At 42.9% G+C, this 25,585-nt stretch overlaps 1 protein-coding gene across 1 annotated transcript in view; it reads left to right on the forward strand.

Moving 5' to 3' along the window:
• LOC135536764 (C-Jun-amino-terminal kinase-interacting protein 1-like) overlaps positions 1–25,585 on the forward strand; it is a 107,118-nt gene that overhangs the window by 60,415 nt on the left and 21,118 nt on the right. Inside the window, exons 6-9 of the mRNA XM_064963281.1 lie at positions 6,835–6,916; positions 8,167–9,303; positions 14,502–14,577; positions 16,433–16,605. Of these exons, the coding sequence (XP_064819353.1) occupies positions 6,835–6,916; positions 8,167–9,303; positions 14,502–14,577; positions 16,433–16,605 (1,468 nt within the window). The remainder of the gene's footprint in view (positions 1–6,834; positions 6,917–8,166; positions 9,304–14,501; positions 14,578–16,432; positions 16,606–25,585) is intronic.

Here is a 25,585-nt window from a genome sequence, read left to right on the forward strand (position 1 = left end):
AGGACCTGCGCCGCTTCCTGTGTGAGGCAGGGTCGTACTCTGCGGATGTTGTAGAGCATGAACCTACAGGAACGGGCCACCGCCATGATGTTGTTTGAGAACGACAGGGTGTTGTCCAGGATCACGCCAAGGTTCTTAGCGCTCTGGGAGGAGGACACAATGGAGTTGTCAACCGTGATGGCGAGATCATGGAACGGGCAGTCCTTCCCCGGGAGGAAGAGCAGCTCCGTCTTGCCGAGGTTCAGCTTGAGGTGGTGATCCGTCATCCACACTGATATGTCTGCCAGACATGCAGAGATGCGATTCACCACCTGGTCATCAGAAGGGGAAAGGAGAAGATTAATTGTGTGTCGTCTGCATAGCAATGATAGGAGAGACCATGTGAGGTTATGACAGAGCCAAGTGACTTGGTGTATAGCGAGAATAGGAGAGGGCCTTGAACAGAGCCCACAGTATCGAAGGCAGCCGATAGGTCTAGAAGGATGAGAGCAGAGGAGAGAGAGTTAGCTTTAGCAGTGCGGAGCGCCTCCGTGATACAGAGAAGAGCAGTCTCAGTTGAATGACTAGTCTTGAAACCTGACTGATTTGGATCAAGAAGGTCATTCTGAGAGAGATAGCGGGAGAGCTGGCCAAGGACGGCACGTTCAAGAGTTTTGGAGAGAAAAGAAAGAAGGGATACTGGTCTGTAGTTGTTGACATCGGAGGGATCGAGTGTAGGTTTTTTCAGAAGGGGTGCAACTCTCGCTCTCTTGAAGACGGAAGGGACGTAGCCAGCGGTCGGGGATGAGTTGATGAGCGAGGTGAGGTAAGGAGAAGGTCTCCGGAAATGGTCTGGAGAAGAGAGGAGGGGATAGGGTCAAGCGGGCAGGTTGTTGGGCGGCCGGCCGTCACAAGAAGCGAGATTTCATCTGGAGAGAGAGGGGAGAAAGAGGTCAGAGCACAGGGTAGGGCAGTGTGAGCAGAACCAGCGGTGTCGTTTGACTTAGCAAACGAGGATCGGATGTCGTCGACCTTCTTTTCAAAATGGTTGACGAAGTCATCTGCAGAGAGGGAGGAGGGGGGGAGGGGGAGGAGGATTCAGGAGGGAGGAGAAGGTGGCAAAGAGCTTCCTAGGGTTAGAGGCAGATGCTTGGAATTTAGAGTGGTAGAAAGTGGCTTTAGCAGCAGAGACAGAGGAGGAAAATGTAGAGAGGAGGGAGTGAAAGGATGCCAGGTCCGCAGGGAGGCGAAGCTTCCTCATTTCCGCTCGGCTCCCCGGAGCTCTGTTCTGTGAGCTCGCAATGAGTCATCGAGCCACGGAGCGGGAGGGGAGGACCGAGCCGGCCTGGAGGATAGGGGACATAGAGAGTCAAAGGATGCAGAAAGGGAAGAGAGGAGGGTTGAGGAGGCAGAATCAGGAGATAGGTTGGAGAAGGTATGAGCAGAGGGAAGAGATGATAGGATGGAAGAGGAGAGAGTAGCGGGGAGAGAGAGCGAAGGTTGGGACGGCGCGATACCATCCGAGTAGGGGCAGTGTGGGAAGTGTTGGATGAGAGCGAGAGGGAAAAGGATACAAGGTAGTGGTCGGAGACTTGGAGGGGAGTTGCAATGAGGTTAGTGGAAGAACAGCATCTAGTAAAGATGAGGTCGAGCGTATTGCCTGCCTTGTGAGTAGGGGGAAGGTGAGAGGGTGAGGTCAAAAGAGGAGAGGAGTGGAAAGAAGGAGGCAGAGAGGAATGAGTCAAAGGTAGACGTGGGGAGGTTAAAGTCGCCCAGGACTGTGAGAGGTGAGCCGTCCTCAGGAAAGGAGCTTATCAAGGCATCAAGCTCATTGATGAACTCTCCGAGGAACCTGGAGGGCGATAAATGATAAGGATGTTAAGCTTGAAAGGGCTGGTAACTGTGACAGCATGGAATTCAAAGGAGGCGATAGACAGATGGGTAAGGGGAGAGAGAGAGAATGACCACTTGGGAGAGATGAGGATCCCGGTGCCACCACCCCGCTGACCAGAAGCTCTCGGGGTGTGCGAGAACACGTGGGCGGACGAAGAGAGAGCAGTAGGAGTAGCAGTGTTATCTGTGGTGATCCATGTTTCCGTCAGTGCCAAGAAGTCGAGGGACTGGAGGGAGGCATAGGCTGAGATGAACTCTGCCTTGTTGGCCGCAGATCGGCAGTTCCAGAGGCTACCGGAGACCTGGAACTCCACGTGGGTCGTGCGCGCTGGGACCACCAGATTAGGGTGGCCTGTGGAGCGTTTGTATGGTCTGTGCAGAGAGGAGAGAACAGGGATAGATAGACACATAGTTGACAGGCTACAGAAGAGGCTACGCTAATGCAAAGGAGATTGGAATGACAAGTGGACTACACGTCTCGAATGTTCAGAAAGTTAAGCTTACGATCTTATTGACTAAAATGATTGAAATGCTACAGTACTGCTGGAGTAGGCTAGCTGGTAGTGGCTGCGATGTTGACACTACACTAATCAAGTCGTTCCGTCGAGTGTAATAGTTTCTACAGTGCTGCTATTCGGGGGCTAGAAAATCGCTCTAGGCTACACAATTGTCTTAGATACAAAGACGGCTATGTAGCTAGCTAGCTACGATCAAACAAATCAAACCGTTGTACTGTAATAGTTTCTACAGTGCTGCTATTCGGGGGCTAGCTGGCTAGCTACGTTAAAAGAACGACAATAGCTGGCCAGCTAACCTAGAAAATCGCTCTAGACTACACAATTGTCTTAGATACAAAGACGGCTATGTAGCTGGCTAGCTACGATCAAACAAATCAAACCGTTGTACTTTAATGAAGTGAAATGAAAATGTGATACTACCTGTGGAGCGACGCGGAATGTTGACCGGGTAGTAGAAGTTCAGTTCGGTAGAGGTTGGCTAGCTGTTGGCTAGCTAGCTAGCATCTCCTACGTTAAGGACGACAAATAGCTGGCTAGCTAACCTCGGTAAATTAAGATAATCACTCTAAGTCTACATCTAAACTACACAATTATCTTGGATACGAAGACAGCGAAGACAACTATGTAGCTAGCTGACACTACGCTAATCGAGTCGTTCAGTTGAGTGTAATAGTTTCTACAGTGCTGGTGGAGTGGATGTTAGCTAGCTGCTTAGCTAGCTGCTGGGCAGATACGTTAGGACGACGAAATACGATAATTATGCAATTATCTTTGATACAAAGACGGCTATGTAGCTAGCTAAGAAGAAATTGCTAAGATTAGACAAATCAAACCGTTGTACTATAATGAAATGTAATGAAAAGTTATACTACCTGCGGACCGAAGTGTAGATGCGACCGCTCGCTCCAACCCGGAACCGGATTCCTCATGATCATTGATGCCCCACGAGGTGAGATCTTGCATGGAGCCCCAGACCGAGGTTGATTGACTGTCATATTGAACTTTTTAATAATTGCGCCAACAGTTGTTGCCTTCTCACCAAGCTGCTTGCCTATTGTCCTATAGCCCATCCCAGCCTTGTGCAGGTTTACGATTTTAGCCCTGATGTCCTTACACAGCTCTCTGGTCTTGGCCATTGTGGAGAGGTTGGAGTCTGTTTGATTGAGTGTGTGGACAGGTGTCTTTTATACAGCTAACGAGTTCAAACAGGTGCAGTTATTACAGGTAATGAGTGGAGAACAGGAGGGCTTCTTAAAGAAAAACTAACAGGCCGCTGATATCCCAGGATCTACTGGAAGGGAGTCAGCCCAGTGGAGGAGTGACAAAGTGAGTTCTGGGCATACTCCGCCCAGGGAAGGAACTGGGCACACTCCCCCTGCCTGTCCTGGCAGTGACTTCTAAGGAACCTCCACAGCTCCTGGTTGATCCTCTCCACCTGCCCGTTGGACTGAGGCCAGTACCTGGATGTGAGGCTGGCCATGGCCCCCAGCTTCTCCATGAAGGCTCTCCATACCCGCAACGAGAATTGGTGACCATGGTCAGAGATCAAGTCCTCCGGGAAGGCCATAGTACCGGAAGACCTTCTGGAACAGTGCCTCAGCGACCTGGAGGGTGGTAAGGACACCAGAGAGGATAAAACGGTTGTCCACAACAACCATGGTGAAACCATCCAGACAGATGGAGGTCAGTAAGAAATCTATGGACAGAAGGGACCAAGGCCGAGTTTTCCTGCTGAAGCATGCCGGGAGATTTGGTTTGGGCATATACAGAGTAGGAGTTGAAAAAGTGGGAGATGACCTGCGCCATGGTGAGCCACCAGTGCTTTGCAGAGATGGATTGAATGGTACAGGTGAAAGCTGGATGTCCAGCGGCGAGGTATGTGTGCGCCCAGGTCTCTTACCACCTGTGGGGACATAGATGTGCTCAGGAGAGCATGTAGCAGGTGCGGGTTCCTTCTCCAGATCATGGCAGATGTTTACATCTACATCCCAAAACATGGTGCCAACGAAACAGGAGGACAAAATTATGGGCTTTAGGGCACTTAAAGGACTCTCAAATGACATGGAACCTAGGAAGGGTTTGGCCCTCTGCCCCAGTGGACCCTGGGTTGGGAAGCATCGGACACAGCTGAAGCTGGTGCCACTCCTGGCTGTTTGGACCTCCTTGTGTAGTCCACTATACAAAATAGGGTGCAGAGCACCGGTTTATTCCATCCGCTGGAGGCTGCCACGGACCGGAAGGTGACGGTGTACTCAGTGTACTCAGCAGTCTGGGCTCCCTGTTGGAGTTGGAATAGTTGCTCACCTCCCTCTCTGACCTCCGGTGGATTGTCAAGACTGCCCTGAACATAGCCATGAACCTCTCGTAGGAACCCAGCTCTTTCTCGCCTCTCTCCCAGATGGCTGTAGCCCACTCTAATGCCTGCCTGGTCAGCAGGGAAATGATTGTGGCAACCTTGGACCTCTCGTGGTGGGGGCTCCCATCTGATGGCCGAAATAGAGGGAGTACTGGAGCAGGAAGCCACGGCAGTCCCGGAGTCCCATCATACTTGTCCGGGAGGGACAGCAGGCCATTGCCTCCCTGGGCGGACTGCTGGGTAGGTTGGGGGGCTGGCTTGCTGAGACAACTCGTGGTAGGAGGCCCTCCACTAGTTGGAGGTGGAACTAATCGATTGGCGTGATAAGTAGCGGGAATTGGACTAATTATTTTGTACATGCATGAACAGAGATATGAACTTGGAGAAGAGTCCCATAAGGAAGCTGGTCCTGGGATTCTGTTCACAAACACAAACAGACCCCACAGATCCCCAGGACAGAAACACAATTACATGTAAACTCAACTAATTCATATGAAAACTAAAAGATAATTACTTGACACATTGGAAAGAATTATCAAAAAAGGACAAGACAGGTATGTGCACACTACCCACAAAATGAGGTGGAAACTCAGCTGCACTTCCTAACCTCCTGCTAAATGTTTGACTATATTAGACACATATTTCCCTCAGATTACACAGACGTTACAAAGAATTTGAAAACAAATCACATTTCGATAAACTCTCATATCTATTGGGTGAGATCTCAATTCATTAAAACGACGAAATCACCACCGCCCGAGCTCTCTGCTTTCTCTCACCCAACTCCATCTAATCCACAAATCTGTGGATTTGTGCATCCACAAATCTGTGCATCCACAAATCAACGGCCCTACAGATCATCACTGGCCAATTAGGCAATTGATATGTATATAGTATGAAACGTAATTATTATTTCCTAAATTGATTAATTGATTGAATAATTGATACCTGATCAATTTATTTGCATTCTCATGATTATGATGGACCCTTATGATCATAAATGACTAAATCATGCTTCATATTGAATTCCTATTAAACTGAATTGCTGAATTACCTAATTATGTTAGTCATGAGAATGATTGTTATGATTTCACTTTTGTGAATATGAATTTTATTTGGTACATGTTGTTCTGTTTCCTTCGTTATGCAGCACACACAAAATATCCAGGAAAATATACTATCCAGTAAATTCCTTCAGTCTCCTCCATTCCTCTCAGTCACCTGACCCATGACCGCCTGTTTACCTTCACTATTGTCAGTCATCCTACCTGTCCGGCACCACACAGAGATTCCAATAATCTTTCAGTATATAGCTATCACGGGTCAGGAAAAGACCCAGATGCAGACCGTTCGAATAACGGACGTTTACTATGTAAACAGGGGGCAGGCAAAGGGCAGGCAGGGGTCCGTAGTCCAGGGCAAGGCCCGAAAGGTACAGATCGGCAGGCAGGCTCAGGGCAGGCAGATTGATCAAATAACGGGAAAACTAGAAAACAGGGAGTCAAGGAATTAGGAGTAATAAAAAACACGCTGGTAGGCTTGACAAGACAAGACTAACAGGCAACAGACAAACCGAGAACACAGGTATAAATGCACCTGGGATAATGGGCAATGCCTTTTTTTTTTACTACCCCCAGTTGGAGGGGCGTGGAGACAAGCACATATAGCCATAAAATTAAATGTTAGAGAGAGAGAGAGAGAGAGAGAGAGAGAGAGAGAGAGAGAGAGATATTCTACCCCAAACCAGATGGGGGGAATCATTGGGGGTTCTGGATGTAAGACAGGGAAGCTGTTGGCCCCCCAGCTTGTGTTTCACAAGCTTGGAAAAGGGACATTGGGCCCCTTTAAATGCACACCACGGAGCACAGACAAAAGACTCCCTGGTCATTCAACAGAATAAAAGCTTTGTCTGTGTGAAAGTGAGTGAGTCAGTGAATGAGAGAGAGGCAGGGTAGAGAAAGAGATGGTGTACATTGACTTTGTGCATCCAAATCTCTCTCGCTCACAATCTCTCCATTCCCTCTCTTTTGCCGTGTCATTCTCTCTCGCTTCATCTCTTTTTTTTACCGTTCTATCTTGCCCTCTCAGGACACATTAAACAACAACTCATTTGGTAAGAAGTACAGCTGGCAGGAGAAGGTCTCACTCTCATCCTCCCCCCTCAAAACAGGTGAGCTGTTCCACCACCACTTCACTTTACAGGAGACTGCTGGCTCGTACCACCAGTTTTAATCTTTTGGGGGGTTGCTGATTTTGCTGATTTAGTAGATTTTAACAAAGCAGTGACTGCAGAATCAACCACTGCACCTAGAACTATAAACATATTTCCTTTCATCCATTGTAACATTGTCCAAAATCTGTCTGTGGATTAATTAGAATGGCCTCTGAACGAGAGTATATGTAAAACTAGCAGAGAGTTTGTTGAGTTAACGACTTGCATCGCCGACTCAGATGTTAAAAAGATGGCCAGTGCTGCACAACTATGAAGCTTCTATTACCCTAGCTGTCACTAAATGTGCATGGACAGAAAGGATAGCAAAATCAAATAGAAAATGGTTGACTTTTTATTCTTGACACACATACACATAAACCGTTCTTTTGAAGTTACATCTGTCTCTCTAATATATAACCGTGTCATATTTAGGTCCACTAGTACCAATTTGGTTTGATGCTTTATATTGCTGTTTTCTTGATCAGATATCTCTTGAAAAATATAGTTCTCATTCCAATGGCACTTCCTGGTACAATTGTCTGTATTGGCCAACTACATGTTCTCTGGGATACATGTGTCTCCTTATAATGACAGTATCTGACTCTCTTCATTGCTTCACACCCCCAATCATTAGTAATGGTTGTAATTATAACTTAATTTATCAATATTTTTATACATTGCTCTCAAAGCATGTATTAGTGTCCACTGATAGTGACAGCATCCCTGCAAGGCTCTAATAGTTTTTGACAGTGGATTATAACGTACTAGGTCAATCACATTCTATTTGCTGCCCACTGAATATGATGAGTAACGTGGATTAAGAGTGTAATCCCAGTGTTACCTAACCAACTAGACATTTCTGATAATTGTGTGTGTTTGTCTGTGCATGTTGATCTGTATTTGCACTGTCTGTGTGTACTGTATGTGAACTGCAGCATAAGTTTCCATCTGTTTTATTTTTCATTTAACTAGGCAAGTAAGTTAAGAAAAAATTATTACTTACAATGACGGCCTCGGAACAGTGGGTTAACTGCCTTGCTCAGGGGCAGAACGACAGATTTTTACCATGTCAGCACAGGGATTCGTGCCCTTGTATGTGTTTGTGTATTTTCTATGTTAATGTGTACATGTGTGGATATGTCTGTCTTTGTGTCTTCTTGTATGTCTGTCTGTGAATGCTTGGGTCTCTGTCTGTCTCCCTCCCCCAGGCGGGCTGATTTCTCCCCATGAGCACAGCTGTCTAAGCGACGAGGACAAGCTGCAGCACGGAGGTGGGACGCAGACCAAGGACCGCGGCACATCCACTGACACTCCCTGCAGATACAAACACACCTCTGGACACACCGAGAGCTCCACAGCGGGGACACGCTCCAAACTGCCGGAGAAGCCCCCAGCACCCCCGCCTCCCCAAAACTACACACTCGCAGCTCTGGGGCCCCCAGGGACACACAGAGAGAAGATCCGCTATCACACAGATGTACGCCTAGAACCCACCGAGGAGATCTATCTGACTCCCGTGCACCGTTCCGAGCAGGACCATCCATTCCTGTCCCAGCAGCCAGAGCACGGACGCATGTCAATCAGCTCTGACAACGAGGGCCCGCCCCCTTACCAGCCTCTGCCCGACCGGACCAACCCTTCCATTTGTGAGGAGGACGAGGTTTACATGCCCCCTCCCTCCTACGCCTCCTATGTGGAGGCTCTCTTCACCCCTCCCTCTACCGCCCCCCCCATGGAACCCCCAGGCTTAGCCCTGAACCTCGGCCTGAGGGAAGTAGGAGCAGGGGCGATGGTGAGGGCAGGGGCAGGGGTGGAGTATGTAGATGCCCAAGATGAGACATTTGGGGTAGAGGGTGAGGATGAGAGGGTAAGGGTTGTGGGAGGCAGGCAGTATTTGGGACGTGGTGGCTGTGGTGCCCCCACGAGTACTTTGATGAGCTCAGAAGCGAGTGGTCTGTCTTACGACTCTGTGAAGTACACACTCGTTGTGGATGAGCACGCGCAGCTCGAACTGGTAAGTCTGAGGCAGTGTTACCAATGTTACAGCGACGACAGCAACTCTGCGACCGTCTACGACAACTGCATCTCGTCTCCGTATGAGTCGGCCATAGGGGAGAAGTATAAGGAGGAAGAAGAAGAAGAGAAAGAGGAGGAGGCGGAGGAGGAGGCGGAGGCGGAGGAGGAGGAGGAGGAGGAGGAGGAGGAGGAGGAGGAGAGAGTGAGAGGGGGAAGGGTGAGGAGAGAAGCCCCCGCCTGTCTGTCAGAGGACTCCACCCCGGAGGCGAACTTGCACTTCTCTAAGAAGTTCCTCAACATCTTCATGAACGGACGGTCACGATCATCCAGTAGGTACCGCCACTGAACCACAATGACACCATCTTGTGTTCAGACACTGCAGTTTCTTACGTTAAGCTTAAAAGGCAACTCAATCACTTTTCAACCTCATATTCATTATCTCCAGCACAATACCAGTGTCAACATATGTGAAAACGGAGCATTTCTATGTTTCGTAGAAACAAATATAAAGTTAAAAAGTTCTATCCAATGACGCCATTAAAAGTTACAACATTTTAATCCTTCGTCTATTGACTCACCCGTGCATCAATCTAAGTAACATAATAAAACAAATCCCCATGAAAATCCAGTTTAAGCTAGAGATACTTTTTGTGTCTCAATCAGTGGTGGTCGGTACAGTTTAAGATGAAGGAGGATGATACATTTTTTCATGAACATGGCCTTATTTCTATTGGACATAGCATATTGGATGACTGCCATTCATATTCCAGTGACCCAGCTCAATGTAACATCGATAGGTTTAGGCTACTACATCATACTGTACTTGAATTTTGCCTGTACCCATTATGAAGTTGCTACAACCTAGCCTATGAATGAAAGTTTACCATGTAGGTGCAAAGGTCGATATAATTTTTAGTAATCAAGGTGACAGACACTGACACTTCAATACCGCCTTGCACACTCTTGCCTTTACCTAGCTGATCTAGGGTGTAATCATTAGTCCAACAGTGGCAAACAACAGTTTCTATTGGACAAATTCTGGTATGTTTTTCCCCATTTTGTTCTGTTTGCTTCTGTTTAAGAAAGATTATTCAACAGAATCTGCACAATGAATATACCCCTAATCGCGCTCAAACAAAGTTAAATTTCATAGTAGCCACATACGAACAGCACGTTGTATACAGCATATAATTCCTCACATCTATCAACTCTCTCTCCTCCTCTCACCTTTTCCCTAAGTGTGTGGACTTCAGTGCACAACACATCAGCTGTCTGTGACCAGGCAACAAAACCTTTCCAAGCCAAACCTTTATATCTTGACCGCTAACTGCTTCACACAGCCTATAACGTTGTCGCATCATAGACAACATAGCTACTAGAACTAATGTGTCAGTAAACCCACTACAATCATGCAGTACAGTGTACAATCATCAGCAGTTACACCGGCAGGCCCCAGTGGCAATAAATTAATAAAACCAGAAGCTTACTTTGACTTGTAATAGTTCCATTGTTGGATAGCTATAGCCAGCTTTCTAATATAGCATCCCTCTCTGTTTGAGCCGGGTGTTTGAGTAGGCTAAACTAGCTAGCTACGTTACACTCTAGCTAAGTAAGTGAAAGTGAAAAAATATATATTACAAAATATAGCTAGCTCTCTTTCTCTCAAAACTGTTAAACTATTGTCTTCTTCTCTCTTTGAGTCAACTACTCACCACATTTTATGCACTGCAGTGCTAGCTAGCTAGCTGTAGTTTATGCTATCAGTACTAGATTAATTATCTGTTCCTTCGATTGGGTGGACAACATGTCAGTGCATGCAGCAAGAGCTCTGGTTGGAGGATGGAGGATGTCCTGGGCGTCCTCCTGAAGTTGTCATAATTATGGTGTAAGCCTATGGAAGGTGGTGAGAACCATGAGCCTCCTTGGTTGTGTGTTGAAGTCAATGTACCCAGAGGAGGACAGAAGCTAGCTGTGACCGGGTATGGTATCTCGTACTTCTTCAGGTTAGTAATAATTTGAGGAATGCTGGAGTTTTTGCGAAGGAGCTTGATAAATGAACAGCATGTAATGTTTCGACCTATTCGATGTCAGAGGCCCAGCCTACTTTTTCACCCTTGATAAAAGGAAGTGTGCTATCAAATCAAATCAAATGTATTGTCATATACACGTGTTTAGCAGATGTTATAGTGTAGTGAAGTTCTTGTTTCTAGCTCCGACAGTGCAGTAATATCTAAGAAGTAATATCTAACAATTTCACAACATATTCCCAATTCACACAAATCTAAGTAAAGGAATGGAATTAAGAATATATAAACATATAGACGAGCAATGTCAGAGCAGCATAGACTAAGATACAGTAGAATAGAATACAGTATATACATATGAAATGAGTAATGCAAGATGTGTAAACATTATTAAAGTGACCAGTGTTCCATTTATAAAAGTGGCCAGTGATTTCAAGTCTATATACAGTGTCTTGGAAAAGTATTCATCCCCTTGGCTTTTTTCCTATTTTGTTGCATTAAAACCTGCAATTTAAATGTATTTTTATTTGGATTTCATGTAATGGACATACACAAAATAGTCCAAATTGGTGAAGTGAAATGAAAAAAAAATACTTTTCAAATTTTTTTAAATAACAGAAAAGTGGCACATGCATATGTATTTACCCCCTTTGCTATAAACTCCTAAATAAGATCTGGTGCAACCAATTACCTTCAAAAGTCACATAATTAGTTAAATGAATTCCACCTGTGTGCAATCTAAGTGTTACATGATCTTAGTATATACAGTTGTTGTTGGAAGTTTACATACACCTTAGCCAAATACATTTAAACTCAGTTTTTCACAATTCCTGACATTTTATCCTAGTAAAAATTCCCTGTCTTAGTTCAGTTAGGATCACCACTCTATTATAAGAATGTGAAATGTCAGAAAAATAGCAGAGAGAATTATTTATTTAAGCATTTATTTCTTTCATCACATTCCCAGTGGGTCAGAAGTTTACATACACTCAATTACTATTTGGTAGCATTACCTTTAAATTGTTTAACTTGGGTCAAACATTTTGGGTAGCCTTCCACAAGCTTCCCACATTTTCGGGTGAATCTTGTCCATTCCTCCTGACAGAGCTGGTGTAACTGAGTCAGGTTTGTAGGTCTCCTTGCTCGCACACACTTTTTCAGTTCTACCCACACATTTTCTATAGGATTGAGGTCAGGGCTTTGTGATGGCCACTCCAACACCTTGACTTTGTTGTCCTTAAGCCATTTTGCCACAACTTTGGAAGTATGCTTGGGGTCATTGTCCATTTGGAAGACCCATTTGTGACCAAGCTTTAACTTCCTGACTGATGTCTTGAGATATTGCTTCAATATATCCACATAATTTTCCTGCCTCATGAAGTCATCTATTTTGTGAAGTGCACCAGCCTCTCCTGCAGCAAAGCACCCCCACAACATGATGCTGCCACCCCCGTGCTTCACGGTTGGGATCGTGTTCTTTGGCTTGCAAGCCTCCCCCTTTTTCATCCAAACATAACGCTGGTCATTATGGCCAAACAGTTCTATTTTTGTTTCATCAGACCAGAGAACAATTCACCAAAAATTACAATCTTTGTCCAAATGTGCAGTTTTGGAGCAGTGGCTTCTTCCTTGCTGAACGGCCTTTCAGGTTATGTCAATATAGGACTCGTTTTACTGGGGATATAGATACTTTTGTACCTGTTTCCTCCAGCATCATCACAATATCCTTTGCTGTTGTTCTGGGATTGATTTGCACTTTTCGCACCAAAGTACGTTCATCTCTAAGAGACAGAACGTATCTCCTTCCTGAGCGGTATGACGGCTGTGTGGTCCCATGATGTTTATACTTGCGTATTATTGTTTGTACAGATGAATGTGGTACCTTCAGTCATTTGTAAATTGCTCCCAAGGATGAACCAGACTTGTAGAGGTCTACAAATCTTTTTCTGAGGTCTTGGCTGATTTATTTTGATTTTCCCACGATGTCAAGCCAATAGGCACTGAGTTTGAAGGTAGGCCTTGAAATACATCCACAGGAACAACTACAATTGATTCAAATGATGTCAATTAGCCTACCAGAAGCTCCTAAAGCCTTGACCTTCCAAGTTGTTTAAAGGCACAGTCAACTTAGTGTATGTAAACTTCTCACCCACTGGAATTGTGATACAGTGAATTATAAGTGAAATAATATGTCTGTAAACAAAAATTATTTGTGTCATGCACAAAGTAGATGTCCTGACAGACTTGCCAAAACTATAGTTTGTTAACAAGAAATTTGTGGAGTGGTTGAAAAACAAGTTTTAATGACTCCAACCTAAGTGTATTTAAACTTCTGACTTCAACTGTATACACCTGTTCTGAAAGGCCCCAGTCTGCATCACCACTGAGTACCACCAAGCAAGCGGCACCATGTGAAGACCAAGGAACTCTCCAAACAGGTCAGGGACAAAGTTGTGGAGAAGTACAGATCAGGGTTGGGTTATTAAAAAATATCTGACATTTTGACGAACCCACAGAGCACCGTTAAATCCATTATTAAAAAATGGAAAGAATATGGCACCACAACAAACCTGCCAAGAGAGGGTCGCCCATCAAAACTCACGGACCAGGCAAGGAGGGCATTAATCAGAGAGGCAACAAAGAGACCAAAGATAACACTGAAGGAGCTGCAAAGCTCCACAGCTAAGATTGGAGTATAAGTCCATAGGACCACTTTAAGCCATACACTCCACAGAGCTGGGCTCTACGGAAGAGTGTCCAGAAAAAAGCCATTGCTTAAGGAATGCATAAATGGAAAACAGCTATAAGCAGGGGAAAACCAACAGACACTGGTAGACTAATTCACCTTTCAGCAGGACAATAACCTAAAACACAAAGCCAGATCTACACTGGAGTTGCTTACCAAGACGCCATTGAATGTACCAGAGTGGCCTAGTTACAGTTTTGATTTAAATTGGTTTGGAACTCTATGGCAAAACTGGAAAATGGCTGTGACCAATGACCAACAATCAACTTGAAGAATTTTTAAAAGAATAATGGGCAAATATTGTACAATCCATGTGTGCAAAGCTCTTAGACTTAACCAAAAAGATTTACCGCTGCATTCGCCGCCAAAGGTGCTTCTACAAAGTATTGACTCAGGGGTGTGAATACTTATGTATACACCATACTTATGCATTTAATGTTCAATACATTTGCAAAAATGTCTTAAAATATTTTTCACTTTGTCATTATGGGGTATTATGAGTAGATGGAAGATTTCATCCAGGCTGTACACACAACAGAATGTGGAATAAGTCAAGGGTATATGAATACTTTCTGAAGGCACTGTAGATATTAAAAAGTACTGAACCCAGAGTAGACGCTTGCGGGATACCTTTAATTAAATAAAGGATAAATAAAATAAGCGATTATTGTAAGTACAGTGTGTATTCTGTTAGGTATACTTTGGAAACAGTACTTCAGAATAAAAACAAAAACTATTTTCCTCCCGACTTCTCCAGGTGCAGAGCCGTTTGGCTTGTTCTCCTGCCTCATAAATGGGGAAGAGAGGGAACAGAGTCACAGAGCCGTCTACAGGTGAGATACACCTTTATTATCTATGCATAGATTTCTCTGTTCTACTGATACTAAGAGACCCATTTCGCCTGTCAAATCTATATGTCATGGAACATATCTTACAAGTCACATTACTAAATGCTACAAAGCAAGGCCAAAGTGTAAATGGTCAATTACTTTAGTGGTTAAGATTACCTAAGTCATCTGAGTAAGTATGACGGGTTAGAGGTGCAGAGCCGTTTGGCTTGTTCTCCTGCCTCATAAATGGGGAAGAGAGGGAACAGAGTCACAGAGCCGTCTACAGGTGAGATACACCTTTATTATCATCATCATCACATCATCATTGTCTTGGTCACCATCATCATTGTCGTCGACGTCACCTGCACTATTGCTAATGAAATTTGGCAAGTATTTATACAAAGATACTTATTAAACACATACTTTCCGTATATAGCTGATGTGGGAATTGAACCCATAACTATATCTTAACACTGATTAATAAGCAAAGACCTCTAACCCGTCATACTTACTCAGATGACTTAGGTAATCTTAACCACTAAAGTAATTGACCATTTACACTTTGGCCTTGCATTGTAGCATTTAGTAATGTGACTTGTAAGATATGTTCCATGACATATAGATTTGACAGGCGAAATGGGTCTCTTAGTATCAGTAGAACAGAGAAATCTATGCATAGTTGCATCGTTCCACAAATAGAGTACATTTTGCATCCTTTTGATATGTTAAGTAGAAATGGTGCACAAATATTGCATTTTAAAAGACTATTACAATATACTAAAATTAAGTTTTCTTTAATATAGACCATATGGACAAGTCTATACATTGTTCATAAAGTGCCAAAATTCTGCATTTTGGAAGCCAGGTTTTTCTGACTTCTAGGAAGATTTCAACCCACTTAACCACAACATTTCTCATAGTTTTCACCATCATTGTAAAGTTAAGGTCAACCCCTGTTACTTGAACTGAAATCTTGTTTTAATATGGTGAAACTATTCCTTTTTAAAGGGATACAGCGAGATTTGGGGATTTACAGTAGCTCTTTATTCTACTTACCTCGTCCGATGAATTCAACATAATTTTTATGTCTCTGCATGCAGTTTGAAGGTAATTGACATTAGCTTATCGTTAGCATAGCTCAATTGCTGGAATTCTCCAGGTACAGTAACCAGCTCCTCTCTAAAGCAGGGAAATATACCTTCTAACTATTCCAAAGCTGGTTGGTTGGTAATTTATAGTCCCATATAGTAGTTTATATTTTATACATTCTCACAATACACTCACAAACTACATTGGACAGCTATCTAGCTCAGAACTGAAGCGGTGTCCTGTTGTCGCAGCTGGCTGGCTGTGTGGAGAGAGGTTGCACATAGCCTTTTCTTGCATCTACGGCAGATGAATGAAATGTGTATAATTGCATTTAAAACAACTAGAATGTCACGCCCTGACCTTAGTTATCTTTGTTTTCTTTATTATTTTGGTTAGGTCAGGGTGTGACGAGCGTGGTTTGTTTAGTTTTTGTATTGTCTAGGTGTTTTTGAATATCTAGGGGTTTTGGTAGTCTAGGTGTTTATTTCAATGGTTGCCTAGATTGGTTCCTGATAACCAAATTATTCAAGCACATGACATTGTAAGTACAGGAATATTTGTTAACTATGTTGTTTGACCACTATAAGCAGTTCAGTAGAATATCTGTGAATCTTCTAAGCTGAGTGCTCTGTATCTGTTACCAGCCAAAGTACACAGGTGTGGACTTGAACATTACATCGTTAAAAAATTGCTTCTGTAAGCATGAACAGGTTCTAAAATCTGACTTGTTATATCTGACTGCTTGTCCCTGTTTCTGTGACGACAACAGGTTTGTCCCTCGCCATGATGATGAGCTGGAGTTGGAGGTTGATGACCCTGTACTGGTGGAGGTACAAGCAGAGGATTACTGGTACGAAGGCTATAACATGCGTACAGGCACCTGCGGCATCTTCCCTGCTTACTACGCCATAGAGGTCGCCAAGGAGCCAGAGAGCTTCAAAGGTGCAGTGCTTTGATCCCTGCTTATTTACACAGTGCTAACATGCTAAATGAGTAGTTGTATCACTTTAAAGGGGCAATCTGTAGTTCAAACAATAACAAAGCCAACACCCAGCCACTGATTTGGTAAACAGGGAAGGGACTGGAGAATATTTACAATTAAAATGTTTACACAGTGGAGTAAAACAAGCTGATAGTTAAAAACTAAGCTAATGAGAATGTATAAGTTATATTCTTCAAGAATCAATTGGCCTACAGTATATCATTAAATTCAAAGTCTAAAAATAGATGTAACAACTTCATATTGCCTCTTTAAGGAACACGCATATTAAATAGTTTGATCCTCATAACCAAATGATTCAAGCACATGACGTTGTAAGTAAAGTCATATTTTTTTTTACCTTTACTTAACCAGAAGGGAAGACCCCCGTGAAATTGACAAAAATGAATGGCAACATATTGCCATTGGGCGAAACATATACAATCGCAAATACCAAAGCAGTTGATTCAAAGCTTATAGCATTATAGTGTCATACAGAAAAAATCCCAAAGATGGCGGGTTCACGCCACCATACATTTTCATATTGCAAATGGACATGAAATCAAGACCCAAGGGTCAAATTTTGAAAATGTTAAAATGTTTTAAAAAATACAACTCCTAAAAAAGTGCTTTTTGGACCGTTTTTCAAATAAATGCTTTTTTTTTTGTGTTAATAATACATATATAACAACGATATGAACATATCTTTGAATTATAAGGCCTATGTTTTGTCCATTTACAATATTTGACCATAGGAAGTCAAAAGTCAGTGAACCATGGCCAAAAGTCATAAGAAATGTCCAAATGCCAAACATAAGTATTGGACGTGCCAATTCAGGATGTTATGTCCATTTGCCATATATGAACATAAGAAGTCGGCTTCCGAACCCAAAAGTCTGTGAACCATGTCCAAATGGCATTTATACTGACCAAATGATATGTCACTATGTTATTAAGCCCCGAATCAACCTAGAAGGTCCATTTACCATGTTTGAAAAGAGAGAAGCGGGACTGTTTTTTTATGATTTAAAAAAAAACCATCCAAAATGACACCTGCTCCCTACCCAGCCGTGGACCCCTTGCACCCCTCTAAAGGTATTAAAAGCCATTTAAAAACATTGCTCCTCGTAACCCGTTCCGATCACCAGGTGCACTGCTGTCCACTTGTAATGTCTTACAATGAGCCTTTACCATCACAAATTTGATATGCTCTAAGAGACTGCAGAAATGCCCAATTGACAGGCCCGTTGAACTTGGGATGGCCGGGCAGTGATAGTGGTTCCTCTCCATTGCTTGTGTTGATTTCATCATGTCCATTTAGTGATGGTAAAGCCCTCATTAAAAACATTGCAAATGTACTGTCCATTTGCAATGTCTTTCAATGGGCATTTACCATCACGAATGTGACATGCTCTAATATATTGCAGAAATGCCCAATTGACTGGCCCGTTGAACTTGGGATGGCAGTGATAGTGGTTCCTCTCCATCGCTCGTTGGTGTTGATTTCAGCATGTCAATTTGGTGATGGTTCATCACTGTTTAAACTTATTGCAAACGGACAAAAGTCAGCCATCAAGTCAGCATCCATCAGTCAATAAGATATCATTTTTACAACAAACTGATACATACGGACACCAAACCCACTTAGTCCAACATGTTTAGAAGCCAACTATCACATATTTCAGAGCAGGCCCAAAATTCACAGCGCCTTCTGTTTAAACCACAATAAAAATGTAAAACACGTTAAATTCTAGCTGTGGGTCCAGTTCTGACATTATGTGTAGGCCTACCCCGAATCCCAAATTTCGGCTCGATAGGTCATTCGGAGCAGTGACCTTAATTAGTGCTGAAAATCCACTTTTTCCGGCAGTTGCTATGGAGTCCCTGAATGAGCATTTGAACAGAAACTTTAGGGTCCGTCTCTATGGCCCAAGGTGGTTTCAATGCAATAGACTTGTGACTCTGGGAATTTTCTAAACGTCATCATTTTCGAGATGGTCAAAATGAATTGAAGCCATTGCAAATGCACAAGGCTGTTTCTCGGCCTGAGAACCTTCTAGAGCCACGTAACTCACTGTGCACTATCGACTTAAGCTCTAGACCATGTTTCTAAAGTTTCAGAGCTCTAGGTTTGATGGTTCTTTGATAGTTTGAACGCAGGTAACTATTGCAGGCTCTGTGTGTCTATAAGCCCCACACTGTGTTACTCCATCCTGGCTATGTGTGTGTGTGAGTTTTTCTTGGATATCTGATGGGAGAAATGACTGATTTACTGTTCATGAGGGTTGCCTAATCACACATATGAAGTTGTGCAAAAATGTAACCATTTAACCCTTTTAAACAGCCCCTATGACCCCAATTTAAGACACTTCCGGTAGGCACAGGAAGCTGAAAGTAAATACATACTAATAATAAATGCATTGGGGCAGGTTGTTACAGAATCCCGAGTTTCAAGTATTTATGTTAAGAACTGACTGATTTACACAGGGTTGAATGCGGTGTTTTTCACAAACTGCAGGTTGGGTACATAAAAAAAAACATTTAGGGTGAATTTAACCACTTCCGGTTGCTACAGGAAGCTTAGAAACAACACAGGTAGTCCGCATAGTGGCCTGATGGATTGTCATTGAAGACAGTTTGATATGGTATTCATAACCCACATAGGCTTCAGGTTGAAATAAGGGCAGCAGGCAATGTATTCCTTTGGGGAGAGATGTCATTGTAAACTGTTAGATGAAAACACCCTGTTTTCACTGTTAAGGGTTAATGCCACACGGTAAAGGTTAGGCTTGCACAGATCGGGAGGACCATAGGAATGTTCCTGTGGTTTAATTGTGCTTCTAACCCTAACAGTTATGCCACTGTTACCCAAAAGCACCTGAAATTTAGACCAGGCTTCACTTTGGGCCTACGTTCTTGCACGGTCGTCAGACCGAGTGAGCTACGGTCAAGTGGGGCATCTCGTTGAACTCGGCACGGCCTAGAGACTGCAGTGATGCCATTTGCTAACACTTTTAGTGTTGATTTCAGTCTGTCATTTTGGTGATCGTTCATCACTGTTTAAACTTATTGCAAATGTACAAAAGTCAGCCAGCGTCCATCAGTCAATAAGATATTATTCTGACACCAAACTGATACAGACTGACACCAAACCCACTTTGTCCAAATTGTTTAGAAGCCGTTGATCAAACATTTTAGAGCAGGCCCAAAATTCACAGTGCCTTCTGTTAAAACCATAATAAAAACTTAAAACACGTAGTTACATTCTAGCTGCGGGTCCAGTTCCAACATTATGTGTAGGGCTAGCTGAGGCAACCCCGAATCCCAAGTTTTGGCTCGATAGGTCATTCGGAACCCGAGCAGCGACCTTAATTAGTGCTGAGAATTCACTTCTTCTGTGCGTTGCTACGGGGTCCCTGACAGAGAACAGAAACTTTAGGGTCCGACTCTATGGGCCAAGGCGGTTTCAATGCACCTAGTCTTGAGACTCTGGGACTTTTCTAAATGTCATCATTTTTGAGATGGTCAAAATGAATTGAAGTCATTGCAAATGTACACGGCTGTTTCTCTGCCGGGGAACCTTCTAGAGCCACATAACTCACCGTGCACGGTCGACTTAAACTCTAGAACATGTATATAAAGTTTCAGAGCTCTAGGCTTGACAGTTCTTTGGTAGTTCGAACGCAGGTCACTATTGCAGGGTCTGTGTGTCTATTAGCCCCACACTGTGTCACTCCCCATTGACTGTGTGATTTCAGAAAATCACAAATCACGTAGAGCTCCAAAACCCACCTTAACTGATTCAACTGAACACCCTGCAACTGGATCTATAACGTTTTTTTGGGGAAAAACATTTAACTATCCCCAATTGTACATTGTACGATTTCTCGTAAATTACGACAGATAACTGTCTGGTTCTTTTTTTCCTGACACCGTAGGCTCATGTACTTTGACATGAAGCAGTCAAATTAGCGCTCTATGACCGTTTTTTACCTTTAATCCCAGAAAATGGGCCTTAACTCAGAAAGCGTTGAGGCCTCGACACCATCTTGTTTCTGGGCTAAAAGCCCATTTGGCCAAACCTGTGCTCACCGAGTTTCGTCTTCAAAGTCTTTTCCGTTTAGGAGAAATGGCCATGTCACTTTGGTGATGTTTTGTGCATTTGCAATAAGCAGCCAATTACTAATTTTCCAGAACAGCGGGGACATTACAAAAATTGTACATTTTATGAAATGGAGACCAAATGTCCGAGACTTCATTTGATGACTTCCCGGAGGATCTGTCCCTGGGGCACGGCCTGAGGCCATCGGCCTATTTTACAAACATTTGCGGACGTCTAGTAAGGGACCGTACATTTGCAATATGGAGTTCCTCATCAATCATACAGCAAATGCCATCGGCATCTCTTATGTAGGAAAAGCCCATCGAGACCCAGAGTCTCTTTTTCAAGGGAATCTTGGCCAAGAAGGCAGCAACAATCAATACATGACATAATTACAACATACAACAATACAACACATCAACATGATCCAGCCATAAAAAACAAACATTTACACTCCTCTGGAACAGTCTCCCATCAATATTTTAAATTCATTCAGTGGCACTAACTTATCTAGATGAAGCATGGGTTGTAGAATATTCCATGCATCTGGTGCACAAGAAGATAAAGCAGTCTTGCCTAACACTGTGAATGTCCTGGGGACTTTAAAACCTCTTAGAGCTACCCCCTACTTTTTTTCCATTTCCGCCTGAAGACATACCCAAATCTAACTGCCTGTAGCTCAGGCACAGAACCAAGGATATGCATAATGTTGGTACCATTTGAAAGAAAACACTCTGAAGTTTGTGTAAATGTGAATTGAATGTAGGAGAATATAACACAATAGATCTGGTTTAGATAATACAATGAAAGAAAAAACATATGTTTTTTGTATCATCATCTTTAAAATGAACAAGATAAAACATTCATATAGGATGATGGGGACAATTTTGGTGAAAACCATGAGGGCAACAGTACTTGCGCAAAGTTTCAGAATGATAACTTCGAAAATAGGTGTGCTACATAACATTTATCATGAAGTGACCCAGGTGTACCACACAAGAGGCCCAAATGTACCCAAGTGGCCAAATTGGTGAAGGTATACATTTTGAATGGAATAACTATATACAAAATACCAAAATGGTATTCTAACCCCCCCCCCCCATAAAATGGAGAAAAAACATGAAGAAAAAAATATATACATTTACAAAATAACACTTTCAATATATGGAAGACCCTCAATCCTCTACACACAATATTATGCTGCTGATGCCTGGGCAGATGAACACCACTTGTGGCAGGAGCTGAATCAACCAGCTTCAGTGGGGGATGGCACTGGGGGCTCCCATTCAGAGTCAGTGTCACTGTGAAAGAAAATGTTCAGTTAGAATAGTTTCACATATGAGCCCTGTATCAACAGGTACTGTATAATAAACAGATATACAGTATATAGAGTACAGGGAACATAAGGTTGAATATATTATTATAGACCTGCTAGATCTACTGTCTCATTTATATTATGACATTTCAGCTTGATCTACTGTCTCTATTATATTATGACAGACCAGCTAGATCTACTGTCTTTATGATATTACAACAGACCAGCTGTATCTACTGTCTCCATTTCACTTTGGCCATTGTTGTGGGCATGCCCTCCCCTCAACAGCCTCAAATAGGCTATTTCATTTCACACCAAAAAATATATATTATTAATTTCAAACAACGGCTTTAGCATGAGAAGAACTTACCAGTCCAAAACGATGTCCTCTCCATTAAAAAAATATTCCTCTATTTGGGAATCGCTAAATGAATCGTCCTCAATCAATTTCTTCTAAAATTGTGTGTACATCTGTATATCTACACTTAGATTTAGCTTTCCCTGACTTAGTCGCCATACTACCAAAACAACGCTCTGCGCAACATGCGTTGCTCCTTCCGGTATGAAACTTCAATGGCAAATGACCCTCTTTACGCCGGAGTTTACTACATGGGTTGGTCTTCCAACACATTACATATTGCTGTTTACCTCAGCTCATTGGCTATCTACCCAGCTAGATTTCAAGACGATCAGTGGTCATTGGGTTAAAATAGTCAATCAATGAAACAGCGGGCAAATAATTGGTGCACGATGATCTCATTACTTGTTGTCTTCAAATCGGTTTCTTTCAGTCAATACGTCCTGCGAAATGACCCATCAGGTTTGGTTGTGTTACAAACATACCAGTTGATTGCAATGAATCCAAACATGAATGAAAAAGTCACATTCTGTGTGTGTATTTACCTCGAGTGTGTCGTCGAAAATGGAATGAGACGGAATTCAAGACACAGGCATTCACAAAATGTTTCGTGTTAGGCTATAAAAATGGATTTGATCAAACAATAGACATTTCATTGTGTAACAATGAGCATTGGGATTGCAGTTTGTGATTTTGTTACGCCTGTGCTGGTTGAAATATTTCTTTTTTATGGGGCTCTATCCTCAGATAATCACATCGTATTCTTTCGCAGTAAATCCTTTTTTAAATCTGACAACGCAGTTGGATTAGCAAGATTCTAGGCTTTCAAAACATGTGAGACACTTGTATTTTCATGAATGTTTAATATGACTATTTATGTAGCGATCACCGTATGTTGTTGAATTTCGTCCTGCTACCGGGTTCCGTGCCAAGAGGTGGTTAAGTAAAAACCACCTAGCAGACCAGGTACAGTGCCTTGCGATAGTATTCGGCACCCTTGAACTTTGCGACCTTTTGCCACATTTCAGGCTTCAAACATAAAGATATAAAACTGTATTTTTTGTGAAGAATCAACAAGTGGGACACAATCATGAAGTGGAACGACATTTATTGGATATTTCAAACTTTTTTAACAAATCAAAAACTGAAAAAATTGGGCGGGCAAAATTATTCAGCCCCCTTAAGTTAATACTTTGTAGCGCCACTTTTTGCAGCAATTACAGCTGTAAGTCGCTCGGGGTATGTCTCTATCAGTTTTGCACATCGAGAGACTGACATTTTTTCCCATTCCTCCTTGCAAAACAGCTCGAGCTCAGTGAGGTTGGATGGAGAGCATTTGTGAACAGCAGTTTTCAGTTCTTTCCACAGATTCTCGATTGGATTCAGGTCTGGACTTTGACTTGGCCATTCTAACACCTGGATATGTTTATTTTTGAACCATTCCATTGTAGATTTTGCTTTATGTTTTGGATCATTGTCTTGTTGGAAGACAAATCTCCATCCCAGTCTCAGGTCTTTTGCAGACTCCATCAGGTTCTTCCAGAATGGTCATGTATTTGGCTCCATCCATCTTCCCATCAATTTTAACCATCTTCCCTGTCCCTGCTGAAGAAAAGCAGGCCCAAACCATGATGCTGCCACCACCATGTTTGACAGTGGGTATGGTGTATTCAGGGGGATGAGCTGTGTTGCTTTTACGCCAAACATAACGTTTTGCATTGTTGCCAAAAAGTTCAATTTTGGTTTCATCTGACCAGAGCACCTTCTTCCACATGTTTGGTGTGTCTCCCAGGTGGCTTGTGGCAAACTTTAAACAACACTTTTTATGGATATCTTTAAGAAATGGCTTTCTTCTTGCCACCCTTCCATAAAGGCCAGATGTGTGCAATATACGACTGATTGTTGTCCTATGGACAGAGTCTCCCACCTCAGCTGTAGATCTCTGCAGTTCATGCAAAGTGATCATGGGCCTCTTGGCTGCATCCCTGATCAGTCTTCTCCTTGTATGAGCTGAAAGTTTAGAGGGGCGGCCAGGTCTTGGTAGATTTGCAGTGGTCTGATACTCCTTCCATTTCAATATTATCGCTTGCACAGTGCTCCTTGGGATGTTTAAAGCTTGGGAAATCTTTTCGTATCCAAATCCGACTTTAAACTTCTTCACAACAGTATCTCGGACCTGCCTGGTGTGTTCCTTGTTCTTCATGATGCTCTCTGCGCTTTTAACGGACCTCTGAGACTATCACAGTGCAGTTGCATTTATACGGAGACTTGATTACACACAGGTGGATTGTATTTATCATCATTAATCATTTAGGTCAACATTGGATCATTCAGAGATCCTCACTGAACTTCTGGAGAGAGTTTGCTGCACTGAAAGTAAAGGGGCTGAATAATTTTGCACGCCCAATTTTTCAGTTTTTGATTTGTTAAAAAAGTTTGAAATATCCAATAAATGTCGTTCCACTTCATGATTGTGTCCCACTTGTTGTTGATTCTTCACAAAAAAATACAGTTTTATATCTTTATGTTTGAAGCCTGAAATGTGGTAAAAGGTCGCAAAGTTCAAGGGGGCTGAATACTTTCGCAAGGCACTGTATGGCAACTGCTGGTGATGAGGGAGACCAGAATACAGAGGTAAAGAAGGAGTTTACCCAAAAGGGCTTTGTGGATGAACATATACAAATGTATCTTTCTGCGCATATAAAGGGAGGTCCAACCTACCATTTGGTGCAATGGTGGGAAGTCTAAAACTGTACGCACAAAAACTCTAAGCACAGCATGCCAAAAGGTAAGTATGATATTATCACATATATAGATAGATACATGTAGAATTGGATGTATCAAATCTAAACAGTAACACATAACATGTTGGGAAAACAGCAGGAGAGAACAATGATTTACAGGTCTCACAAGGTAGGTATAGGCTACAATAGTCCTTTGCAGATGGGGCAATTTACAGAGAGGTGAACATCCAGGATGAACCAAAATAGACCAAACTGGTAGGACATTGGTGAGCATACTAACACAAATACACATTTGCATACACACACATCCATGCTGTTCAGCATGACAATTAAAGAGAGAAACATTAATAGCAATGAGGCTAGCTAACGTCCAAGTTTAACACCATACATTTCAATGGGATCAACTGAACCTGTTTTTGCAAGC

Source organism: Oncorhynchus masou, chromosome 1, assembly GCF_036934945.1.
Source record: "Oncorhynchus masou masou isolate Uvic2021 chromosome 1, UVic_Omas_1.1, whole genome shotgun sequence".
Classification (NCBI taxonomy): Eukaryota; Metazoa; Chordata; class Actinopteri; order Salmoniformes; family Salmonidae; genus Oncorhynchus; species Oncorhynchus masou.